The sequence below is a fragment of the Parasteatoda tepidariorum genome, chromosome 11 (assembly GCF_982258835.1).
Source record: "Parasteatoda tepidariorum strain Cologne lab strain chromosome 11, Ptep-v5.0, whole genome shotgun sequence".
NCBI classification, from domain to species: Eukaryota; Metazoa; Arthropoda; class Arachnida; order Araneae; family Theridiidae; genus Parasteatoda; species Parasteatoda tepidariorum.
The window spans coordinates 31,709,059-31,722,620 of NC_141765.1; the positions used below are offsets into that span (position 1 = coordinate 31,709,059).

Consider the following 13,562-nt stretch of genomic DNA (forward strand, 5'->3'; position numbering starts at 1 on the left):
TATATGAAGAGGACTTGATATATTTTGAAATATGTTTTATTTTGTATTAGATTACCTTTATTTTGACTCCTCTTTATCCAACATGATTAACTGATTTATCCTGTAAGTCATTTCTTTTTCATACTCACTGAAATCAGGACACAACTTCTTAATGTAAGATAGTTTATTATACAGATACGTGCATTATATAGTTATCAATAAGTATGGTAATAATCTTGATTCTACATCTTACAACCAATCAAATGAATTCTTATAATATTTTCAAATTTTATGTAATCTATATTTGAAAATAAGAGATTCATTTGTGATGATAATTAATGTTTTGCAATTTTAATTGTTTTTGCATGTCATTATTTTTAACACTAGTTGAGTCCTGAATTGGTTTCATAGCCTTTTCTGTTCCAACTGATTATTCACTACTTTGAGATTTGAACATAAGTCTCATCTTCTTTGGGACTCAAATTATCAGAATTATTTGGGTTTTTTATACCATTCTTTAATGTTTTCCTATCCAGTTGGAGTCTGTTCTCATTTATTAAACAAGACCCAAACTTTAGGCCCAATAAGACTATAGTTTTGTACTGTGGTTAAGACTAAAAGAAGTTAAATTGTTCCCTAGACTTTCAAAGTCTGTACATGGATGAATTTGGAACAATATTCAAGCAATGAGCTGATTTTGTGGTGTAAAAAAATAAAATCTGTGTGAAAATAGAGAGAACTATTTTTTAGTTAAGTACCATAAATGCTTTGATGGTGGCATTAGAAGCTTGTTGATTATGCCTGTATTGCTTTTAAGTCATGTCATAGTTTAAAATCATTATATTGCTTATTAGCTCTGATAGATGAAGAAAGCCTGTTCTTAACATTAAACAGCATATTAAATTTGAATGCTTTGTATTTATTGATCTCATCGTTACTGTATCCTATTTGTGCATGAAAGGCTTACATGTCTTTATGCATACAAAATGGATGCTTTGAGCATGATGTCCTCTCCCTGGTTTCAGGCAGTGTATTCTTCTTTCAGTTGTCTTTTCCAAAAGTCTCTACATCAACACATAACTCTGATAATCGGTGTGAATTAACAAATTCTTTCCATCTAAAGTAGAAATTATTTTCTTAGTGCTTTTATAGAATGCTCATTTTCTAACTCCTGTTTTTAATTTCTGAGATCTTATTATGAACTATTACCTTAATACTTTACTAAATAGAGTTTTGTCTCTGAATACATTGAAATGATTCAATGAATGACAGGACAAGCAATTCTTTGTCCACTAAGCTGAAGATTCTTTCAAATATGTAATGCCAACAAGCCAATATAAATAGTTTTTTATCATAGAGGTTTTCTAATCAATAGTGCCAGTGTTTTTCGCTGTGAGTTCTAAGCTATATTATAGACAAAGAAGTATAAAAACCAATCAGTAGTATAGAAAATAATCTGATATCTCCTGTTTATTTGTAAGGGAAAACATTGCTCTTTCTTGTCTTGCTCTGTACTGTTCTTAATTACTTCCAATAGCAAGAACTTTATCTTCTTCAATACTTAAGTTCTGAAACCAGTTTTGCAAGCAGTTTAAATCACGGAATAAAACAAAGTTATGTATAAAAATGTGTTGTTAGTAATTTATTCTATGGGCCCCTTATATTTTTTGCCACATAGAAAAGGTTTACACATACATATATTTATAAAGAGAGAGAGAAAGCTTCCATTGTTTAGTTATGAGAAAAACTTATTAATCTAATTTTTTACAAGTTAAAACTTTTCATAGTCATCTTAACTCCTGAATCACTTTCAATTATCATAAGAAAAAAGATGTTCTTAAGATCGAATGAAATATACATATTTTTGAGATTATTTTTGATGATGGAAACTTTAACAAATATAAAGTATTTATAAACAAGTAACTATGTATAATTGTTATATACTTATTAATTCTTTCTATATAGTTATCGAGTAATATATAGTTGTATGTTTTCCCATTAAGTAAGGGTAAAATTTTGTGCTATTATCTTTCCAAAGTAAATAAAATAATGAGTGTCAACATTCTGTTATAATAAACTTTTAATTAAACCTTTGGTCTTTTATTATCATTTGCTAGAATCATGTTTTTCTGTATTTAGTGTACCAAATTAGCAGCAGAGGTTAGAGAAAAAGATGAATTACTTGAACGAATGCATTCTGGTATAAATTCTTGCTTTTTATTATTAAATTGAAGTTAAAAGTAATTTGACTAAACATTTATGAAATTTATTCTAACTTTAAATTCAAAGGCTTGGGATATTGATAAATGGTGTCACACTTTTTTTCCACAATATTTTTTACTCCCATCATCCCCTTTGTTCTGCTGTGTCATACTTCACCTAAAATGTGCTAGGCATTTTCCTATATTTCTGAATTTGTTTTAAAAACTTTCTATGATTAATAAACTTTCACATTTTTTTTCAAATTTAAGTTTAATGTGTGTTACTTTTTATATTTAATCAATTCAGTGACACCAGTTCTTTTTTAAATTTCATATATATTATTTTGAATATCTACTAATACGGATCTGCCAACTCTTACGATTTTTACAAACAATATTTTTAAGTGATAGTCAATTTTATGCTTTAATATATCATTCTGAGTTTTTAAAATTTTATTTGAAGTTATTTTGACCACTACAACATAAAGAATAATAATAAAAAAATTTTTTAATAACTTTATTGGTTTTACTATGTTCGGCAACTACCGTTACTGAAATTTTTTAGCAAAAATCATAAATGTTGGTCTCAGCAATAAAAAAATTTGGCAGCAGTAAGGGTTTGCAATCTTTTTTATACCTTTACTTTTTTGGGTAGAAAATTTCAACTTTCTATATTAAAATGTAAAAAAATTGATTAATTATACTTGAAATATCCCATTGATCTATTTGGGGCTGAAATGTTTTGTATGTGTTATCAACTTTTTTACTCATATTTTCTTTACTGCAAAGTAGAAATTTTATTTTGGTTTGGTTTTCAACAAAATTCACTATAAATGCTCAAAAAGCTAGTTAAATCAGGCATGAACTTTGTTATCTTTGGCGATCTCTGCATTAAATTCCGAACTAGATCAGTATTTATTAAAACAAATCATATTCAGTAAATTGATAATTTCATTAAAAAAATAGGTGAACTTAAAATAACGATGGTTTAAATATATCTGTAATACCTTTTTTACACTTCTGTTTACTCAATACAGCTATTTTCTCCCAATCAAATCCACCATCATTTCACTACATGCATTCGCATCTGTTCTCTTCTGCAATTGTAATTATTTTATTTTCCGTATCTGATTTACTATCATCTGTGTTTGATCACCATCTATTTATACTGTCCTACTCTATTACTTTCTATCTTCAACAGATTCTTCAAATCTTCACATGTTGCTACCAAGTAAAAAAATATGCATTTTTATTGCAAATTTTTTCCACAGAAGAATTTTTTTCTTTATTTATACTAGTTTTTTTTTCAAATACCATTTGAATATCTTAATATATTATTGTAACATGCACTGAATGACTTCTGACTAACCATTATAAGTAATATTGTAGTAAATAATATATATATAATAAACAAAATTAAAATTTCCAAAATTAAACTTTTAAACTTTCTCACAAATGTAAAATATGGATTGTAAATTAAGGCTATAGTAAGCTATTTCCACCTGATAATATATCAGGTGAAAATAATTTCCAACCTAAAATACATTAACAAGTTTGAAATATTCTGGGAAATAGGAAAAGTGGATCTCAAAGAAAGATTTATTAAATAGAAAATTCACTTTGCTATTTGGATGCTATTTTACATAGAAATTTCTAATATGTTCTTTTCCTAAAAATTTTTTCGAAAAATGGAAGTTTGTTAAATAGAAGTCCCACTGCATTTGTTTATTAATATTTCTTAATAATTTATGCCAATAACTTTTGCTCTGAATGAAATAAGTTATTTTTTTCCTTGCCTATAAATTTTTCTATAGTGTCTGAAGCTGTTGTTGATGAATTTAGTGCTTTGAAGGTAAAATGTGATATGGAAACTGAAGCTGCTAATATGGCTATTAAAAGGGCAACTAGAGTAAGATAATTTTCTTTTAGATTAAAACTGTGCTAAAAGCAATGAACCAAATTTAATAAATTATATAAAACAAAAAATTACATTTAATAAATTAATATCTATCTAAAAACGTGAGTAAACACTTTACTATTAAAATTTATAAATAACTTGATAAGGAATTAGGTTTTAATTTTATTTGGAAAGCAATCACAACTGAAAAATTTATATACTTGCATTTACTTCAAATGACTAAACTGCAGGACCAAAATAGTGTTTTAAAAATGTTTTTATCTATAAGAATAACTTTATTCAAAACAAGGTAGTTTTAAAAGCAATTTTTGTTTTTTAATTTTAGTCATTTCTATATTTCTATTTTATTTTATATAATCATTTATATTTTATCATATTTATATGTTGTGATACATCGTGCGAAATAAAAACAAAGCACCTTTTTATCCTTTGCCAAGTAATAATATTTTTTATAATTCCTTTATATTTTTTTTTAATTTAATGGTCAAAAATTTTTTCAATCATATATAATGCACATTTTTCCTACATCTCAGAAACTATTCGGACTAATTCCATTCAAATTCTATTAAAAATACTTATTTTAAAATGAAATTAAAATTCATATACTCAGTATAGTATTTTAAATTAGCCATTTTGTAGTTAGAAATAGGCATAATTTATATTGTAAATTGGTTCTGACCTTGAAAAATGAGGTTTAATAATAGGTTTAGTTATTATATTGATTGATTTTACAATTGTGAAATTTTCATCGATTTTTTTTTCTCAAAAAATTGTGTTAGGATTGTTAAATGTTAATAAAAATATTGAAGTTTACAAACTTGAACTGATTACATGTTATATAAAATTTATATTATATTAAATCAATGTTGTTTAGTAAATTATTTTTCTAAAGCTATTTAAGAAGTTAAAATATTAAATAAAATATTGAATAAACCTATAAGAAATAGAATTATTCCAAATTAAAACTTAATTCGCAAATCTGACTGATATTTGGACTAAAAAGACATGTTATGTTTTAGGATTTTTTTTATTTATGAAATCTTCAGCTAGATAGATGTTTTAAATGATGTAAAAAAATAATAAAATATTTTTTTTCTAAAAATTTTCCTTCCTTAAAAGAAAGTCCCTTGATACTCTTGTTTGTCATGTTCTGTCCATTCATGTTTGTGCTTATGCAAAAATTATAAATAATTTTGATTTTTAAATAATATGTTTAATTGCAGTATTTTCAAGAAAATCAAATGTTACGAAGCAATCCAGCTTGTGAAACCTCTTTTACGGTGGAGAATAAAATGAATGGTACTAGTGATTGTGATGGTTGTGAAAATGAGTCTGAACTTGAAATTTTGAATGACTTTAATTCAAGTAATTAAACTTGCTTATACAGTTCTGAAATAAACATTTATTTTAAAAATAATCATTATTTGTATTTAAAGTTATCAAAATTGAAAGTTTATTGCCTCAGAAGACAGAATCTGATTAAACATAACCATGAACTAAGTTTAACTATAATAAACTAAGACACAAAAACTGAATAAAATGGGGGTTTGAAGCTTCTTATATTTATTTAAAAATACATGATCTACGTGTGAATTTTCTCAGATATATATATTTTAGTTTATTGATTTACTTCAAAGTGAAACCTTTAATTCCATTGCATTTTTTTATTTACATAGTAAATAATTTCATTTTAATGAATAATCTGAAATCCTTTCTGAAATTTATATTGTAAAATATGAAAAAAGGGTGAAATGAAACTTCATTTTTTTTAACAAAAAGTCATCAAGTTCTAACATTGAAGTCTAGTGAAATAAGCTTTTGGTTATAAACATTTTATTCTTATTATTAATATGCATATTATTTTTTGATTTTAACATGAGTTTTTCTTTACTATTTGATTAGCCTACATTGAGTTAGTAACTTAACTACCTTAATCTAATCAGCCTTTTTTGACTCTTAAGCTTTTAAAATCTACATAAAGTTTAATATTGTTAAATTATTGTAAATTGTGTATTGTTTATTTGTAAGATTATTAAAAGACAAAAATGCTTAAGCAGACCTTTAAAGTGTAGGCACTAATTAAATAACTGGGAATAGATTATAATTCTAGTTTATTTAAAGCAATTTTTTTTTAAAGATAACTAACAATTGTTAATTTCTCACTATTTTCAATGCGTCATAATTCATTTCATAGTTTCTTTCTTAATGTATATTTCTACATTCAAAATTAAATTATTTTAGAAATAGGATCTTTATATTTTAAATAGCCCTGGTTTATTTTAATTACTATATTAATAATTTTTCTTAATTTATATTGTGGTTTTACAAAATATCATATTGAATTTGCATTATTTTTTTTGTTTTTTGCTCTCAAAAGGATTATAAAGGTAATTGAAAGAAAACTTAAAAATGAAGGAAATGAATCTTTGGCATTATTTGTGTTATTTTTGTATTCTTCTTTCACACTTATTTAGGTTTAAGGACAGAAATTGCAGAGTTAAAAACAAAGTTAAACAAAGAAATTGAAAAGCAAACCTTTTTGAAGGAAGACTTTGAAATTGCAAAAAAATTAGTAAGTTTTTTTTCTTTCATTTTTCTTCTTCCATGAAATGCTTTATTATTGATTTACTTATTTTTATTTTCCCTATATTATCCTACCATAATGTCATTTTCTTTTGTTTAATTACTTTTAAAAAACTAAGTTGTATTAAATTTTTTAAAAATGTTTGGTTTATTTGCCAAAATTAGCACTTTTTTGAACACTTTGCTAAAATTTTAATGCTATTACTGTGTTCCAAATTAAGATAATTAAAGAATAAAGAAGAGAGTAATAAGTTTCTATATTGTAAGATATCTTGTCATAAGTTTGCTTTTTGTTGACTTTTCTCTAGATGTTATTCTTGAAGCAGGCATTTCGATCCGTAAAAACAGTATTTCTGATCTGTTATTCAGTTGTAAAATTCATTTCAATGATGTAATTATTTACTTAAAGGGAGTAATTTTTTCTTAAAGTAAAAATTAAATTTTGAATGTTGGATAACAGCATGAAATTTCCATTTTTGCAGAAACTTTAACTGATGTGTTCATCTCTAGTATTTAATCCATTAAATTTATTTGTGATTAGTCATAATTCTTGGCTTTTTATTATTTCTTAATTTTTGACTATTGTATATTTTATTTTGGAGATGTCATGGCTATTTTTTACTTCAATTCAAATTCTTTTACTATATTATAGCGATCTGAGAGAATCAGAATGCATGTTAATTTTAAATTTCTGATATTTTATTTTCATGTTTTTTAAATGTTATTCTATACATGTGTTTTGTTATTCTTTTCTCTCAATATTTCATCTCCCTTATTTTTAATAGTATGAACAAGAATTGAGAGAGCATAAATGTACTACAGAAAAATTGAAATCTCTGGAAGTGCTTTATGACTGTAAGTAAGTATAGTTAAATTGACTGTTTCTATATTTTTAAAACTATTGGGGTTTTTACAAATCTAAAAAAATTGAATAATACATGCATTTAATTTCATATTAGAATTTATAAATATGCATATTAGAAACTTTAATTTTCCTTGTTATCTAGGATGAGGTTAACCCATTTTTTGGCCAAAGATTTCAATTAATATTTTTTTATTAACGATGGAATGGATATAGTTTTCTGCTATTGTCAGGGATTCTGCAGACAACTGTAAGATATTAGTAATTTAGTTGGAGTAAACTCTTTCTGTTGAGAAATTTTTATACTGAACTAGTTTTTTTTTCTTTAAAACTTGAAGCAGCTTTTAACAAATTTGACTTATGGAAAATGTATAATTATTCCATCTGGTGTTAATCATATGTTTTTATATTGGATTAAAGTTTCAAGTTCTGAAAATAAAATAAAAATAAAAGAAATGTCATAAAAAAGTAGCATTCAACTAAATGATTTGACCAATGGTACATATGTGCTCCGTTTTATTTCCTAAATGAAATATTTTCCATGCATGAAACTTTTTTTTGTGTCTTAATGAAGTAATCTAGGCATATTTCAAATTAATTATTCTACATTTTATAAAATTTCTATGCTTAAAATTTGTTAAATGTCTTGTTTTTGACAATTTGAATATTTTACTCAAAAATTCACCTTATATTGTTGTGTTATACAGTACAGAACCCGTTATCCGGAAATCAGAAAACCGAAAAACCGGAACGAAATTCGAAAAATTTTCTCGCCATTTTTAAAAAAAAAATTTTTTTTTTTACCTCATAAGATTTTAGGATTTTTCGTTCTTTTTTGAAAGATGCTTACCTTACCATTATTTTGGAAATAATCATTAGTGTATTACTTCATCGTTTTTTCTTCTTTTTAAGATTATTTCCAAAAAATTTTTTTTTTAGTTGGGTTTAACAATAAAAAAAACGGCTTTTTGTAACAATTCAGAAAACCGGAAAAATCAGTTATCCGGAATAGCGATGGTCCCGATCGTTCCGGATAATCGGTTCTCTACTGTAGTATAATTTTGATAATGATAACTTTCATAGTTATAATTTTACCTATATGTATGACTATAGTTTTGTTGATGAGGGCGATCTAATACTTAAATTTACATTTATGAGTTACAAGAACCAGTTATTGAACAGTAAAATACATTCAGCGTTATAGTCATTTAAGGACTCGGTTGGTGAAGCAGTTATTATATTTGAGTAAGAATCTAAATGATAACTAGTTAATGAGCAATAAAATGTATCTACTATTCTTTTTAAAAGCAGTGTTGGTGCAGTGATCAGCATTTTTGAATATTAAGTTGCAAACCAAGATTCTATTTCTTCTTCGCTTAACTGGCCACTCAGCTATTTATCCTTTAATGTGAATATAGTGAATACCAAAATTTCCCACGAAGGTAAGTCAGACTAGCCTCTTTTCCCCAGGCACTTTACTGAAATTTGCATCCCATGCCCACCAGATGCTACAGAAGTATAGATGGGCACTACCTGATCAGCCACCTTGGCATAGCTAGACTTTTTCTACTTAAAATTTAGCTTTGTGTAATCTTATCTATTTTACTTATAAATGATTTCATATTCCAGGGTTGAGGTTCCAACATTAACTTGCTGAGATTATTAAATTGTTGGGAGTATTTAGAAAGAGTACTCACTTTTAAAAGGGCAAATTTATAGCAAATTTATTTCGTGCTGCAGTAATGATTTAAAAGCATTATAATTTGAAAATAGTAAATAGAATAGTTTTCTGAAATATGCTTCTAAACCATTAAAAAAAAGTTTATTATTCATATGTGTAAGAATAATCAAGTTTCACAAGCTAAACTTCAAAAAAAGTAATGTACAAAATGCAAGTTCAAATAATATTTCAAAATATTGAGAATTGTAATGAGTTTGGTTCAGAAATTCATGGTTCATTACTTGTATTAATTTTTAAATTCTTGTTATATTGAGTTTAGAATGTAATTCTTATTAAATATTTTTAGACATGTTTTCAAATGTGAAATAAATTAAAATAATTGGTATCAGAATAGTAGTTGCTTATTACTGTAACAATATTCTCAAGAAACATATTTTTAAGAAAAGCTAGTATGTAATCACAATTGAAATTATTTTGTACTTCCTATTTTATTTAATAGCAATGTTTTATTTACAAAGCAAAAATAGTTTTATTCCTGAAAAAAATTTAATTTGGAAAATGGTAATGTTTATGCAGTAATGTATGAAGCACTGTAGTTTATATTGTTGTTAAATGATAAACAACATAATTAATATGGGCTAGAGGGGATTTAAACACTACTTTAATTAATAATGTATGTATGTCTTAAAGCTTTGAATTTCTATCCTTTTAGCTGTTGTAAGAGCTATAGATTCACAGATTACATCTGATGATTCAAGTTTAGAAAAAAATCTTGTAAGTTTAGAGTTTCAATAATTTAAGTGATTTTTTTTAATTTATGAGGTAGTCAAGTATATTACATATGATATTGGTGACATAACAATAAGTAAAAGAACATGTATCCTCATGCAATACTTTATAAATAGAATATTACACTGTTATACAGGTTTTATCGCAATTTTTTTTTCACACATCATTTTGCTTCTATACTTTTTTCCAAGGAATAGATTTTAGTCATACAGCTCTACATTTCTTTATCAGACCAACATGTTCTGAAGGAGATTTTTCTCTTTGGTTCTTTATAACAATTAACAAATAAAATGTTGGGCCATTAAAACTTATGCTTGCTATTAAAAAAATAGTGTAAAACTTAGTTGTTTCTTTTAAGGAGAATAATTGTGCATTTGTAAAAACATAAATAAAAGAGTTTTTTAAGATATTAATGACAGCACAGAAAAAAAGCAGATGTTATATTTTTTTTATAAACTATGTGTATTACTAGATTACATAAGAGATGAATGACAAGATTTTTTTATGTTTTACACGATTTTCAACATGCATTTATGTACTTAAGGAAATGTTATAATTTCAAGAATTCAAAATGATTAGGATTCAATTTAAAGTATTGTATTGCCAAAAGGGAACAATAAGGGGAAGAAAAGAAAAGGGTAAGCATGGTTGGCATTTTGTCTGGAAGAAATGTTTCTTTCAGGACACAGGAAGAAACTAGAAGAAATGGAAGAAAAAAACTAAAATTGAGTATTGCAATTGTTTAACAATCGCTGACAAATTAAAAGTTCAAATACAAAGCAGACAAAATTTAATATAGTGCAAAAAAGTATATTTTTTATATTTTATTTTTTAAAAAAATAGATATTTTCATATTATTTACTTTAAATAGAAATTTAAAATCTCTCTAACTTATAATTTATTATGAATTTTGATTTATGTTCTCCTTATTTTCTTAAATAAATATGTGCACTTATTTTTAGATAAATATATGTACAGAGTGCAAAATAAAAAATGAATCTCCCTGAATAACTTTTGATCTAATGATCATTTCTTCACGTTTTAGGACTCAATGTTAATGGTTTATGGGGATGACTGCACACAATTATAAAATTCATTTTTTAAAGATAATTTCAGGCAAAAGTTAGCTTTTAATAAATATTTAGTATTTTTTATTTAATATTAGTTAAAAAAAAATTGAAATTTATAGTATACAATAGTTTGCTATTTGATACATTTTGTGCAGAAACTACTTAGCATTTTAAAAGAATTTTTTTATTCATTAAAAGCAATATATTCTACAAGCTAAACATATTATTTTCTCCATCAATTCAAGATGATATATTAAAAAAATAACATTTTAAATAAAATACTTAGTAATATTGACACTTTTCTTGTACCCATCTACACTTTATCAAAAAAAAAAAAAAAAAAAAGAAAAAAGGAAACATGCTGACTTGAAAATTTTAAGATTTTTACTGGAAAACCTGTAAAAAACAAGAAAATTTGAAACCTGATTTGAGTGACCACCCTGAAAATCAGTTTGTGTGTTTAAATAAACTATTTGAATGAAAGTTGAACATAAATTCTTACATGCATTGTGCATAAAATAAAAAATAGTGGAACAGTGTCAGTAATTTTTCATCAAAAGATTGGATTTTTATGTATTAAGAGGCAATTTAAATAGTCTAAAAGGTGGACATCATGTGTGCTCACTTATTAAAGCAGACAATTTAAGTTAGAAAATATTATGTTTCTAAATCTTTATATCTTAATGCTTGTTATTCAAAGAAAGTATGTTTAGTGTCAGATTTTTATTTAATCAGAAAACAAGCAATATATTAAATTTTGTACAGCTTAAGCTTTAAAATTTTAAACATCTTTTAAGTAACCTAAATACATATTTATAAAATTAGTCACTTTTCTATGCTCAGTAACTAATATTCTATGTAAGAACTAAGTAGCTTTGAACATTATATTGTACTTTACAGCTTAATCTGTATAATAAAACAACAAAACTAATGTGTTCATTCTGTATTATATATTTTATGTTACGTAGATATTTTTTTTCTAGTATCAAATAAGCTGTAATACAGAAATCTGTGATGGGAACAATCAGAACTCTAAAGATGAAAATTCTGTTACACGAGATGTAGCAGCAACTTTGACCATCATAGAGAAACAAAAAAACATTCTTCGTAGCAGAAGTAATTGCTTTTATCATATTGCTCTTAAAACTTTGAATTATTTTGATTGTCTAATTTTCATTTTTTTTATTTCAATAGTCAGGGAACTTGAACGACAAATTTTGAATATAAAATTAAATGTTCCTGTAGATCAATCATTATCTATCCCTCCACCACCACCACCACCTCCACCACCACCACCCTCTTTTAATCCTATAAAGTAAGTAGATGTTACTTAAGTTTTCATTAGTTTTTTTAAATAACAAAATTTGCAGAAGCTTTTTATTTTAAAGTTATTTTTTTCTTTCTTAACTGATTGTAATTGTGTAATTTTTCCAAATGCTGAAAATTCCTTTTTTTTATTTTGGTTAATTATTGTCGCAATTTTATGGCATCATTCTCTTTAAAGCTTAACCAAATTTCTGTATCCAAAATAGCAAAGAACATATGGTTCAATTTTTTAAAAAAATCTTTTAAAATTTAGTTAAATGTATAAAAACAATTAAAGAAAGTTTACCCCAACATAAGCAGTTTTTTAAGCGTTAAAATAATTTCCACTTATGAATACAATCATTTTACTGGTCCTCTAGTGGCAACTAAAAATACAACTGTTTGCAACTAAAATTTAGACACGACAATTATGTGTACTATTTTTGCAATAAACAGCAAAGAAGCTACTATTTTAATAAAAAATGGTGACCAATTCTTGGAAAAAGGGGCCTAGTTAAAAAAAAAAATACTGTTGTAAAACTGGCGAATTGCTCCAAAGTTAGTTATCTTCTAGAAACAGTAATCGACACAGACATTGTTATTTGAGAATATGATACAGGCTTCTAAACTCCTGTCCATTTTTTCCCACATATTCTACTATGGCAATGTCTTTTTCTGAATTAGTATAATTGAACCTGATGAATTTTGACAATAATATTAATTGAATAAAGACAATAGAGAAAAAAATCATTGTAAGATAAGGACACATTTAATGTTCATTTATTTTTAATTCATGTTAAATCTATTATCAATATGTTTATCATTTGGTATTTTATGATAAATTTATTATTGCTTATAATTGAAATTATTTTATTAATGAAATAATTATCATAATTGATAGTATATGGATGCAAATAGGGGTTCTTTAAATAATAGTAACAAGGTTTTGGAAAACCGAAACAGTCTGTTGGAGAAATAAATTATCAGCAGTGTGTTGGAAGATGGAATTCGACCATGATACAGTTATACAAAAACTCAAAACTTTCAGATTGAAAAAAAAAGGAAAAAAAGAACTGGGAAAGCAGAAAATGTTTATCATCTTAATTCACTTTTGTGCTGTGGTGTATTGTTTTATTTTGTCTAGTTTTGGCTTTGTATTAACAAGAAATTTTAA

At 25.3% G+C, this 13,562-nt stretch overlaps 1 protein-coding gene across 2 annotated transcripts in view; it reads left to right on the forward strand.

The window, feature by feature from the left end:
• Positions 1-13,562, forward strand: part of LOC107448948 (uncharacterized) — a 40,878-nt gene that overhangs the window by 5,296 nt on the left and 22,020 nt on the right. For both annotated transcript variants that reach the window (XM_016064321.4, XM_016064322.4), the window contains exons 4-11: positions 2,119-2,179; positions 3,995-4,089; positions 5,322-5,463; positions 6,573-6,670; positions 7,467-7,536; positions 9,937-9,998; positions 12,067-12,199; positions 12,278-12,398. In XM_016064321.4, coding sequence (XP_015919807.3) covers positions 2,119-2,179; positions 3,995-4,089; positions 5,322-5,463; positions 6,573-6,670; positions 7,467-7,536; positions 9,937-9,998; positions 12,067-12,199; positions 12,278-12,398 — 782 coding nt within the window. The remainder of the gene's footprint in view (positions 1-2,118; positions 2,180-3,994; positions 4,090-5,321; positions 5,464-6,572; positions 6,671-7,466; positions 7,537-9,936; positions 9,999-12,066; positions 12,200-12,277; positions 12,399-13,562) is intronic.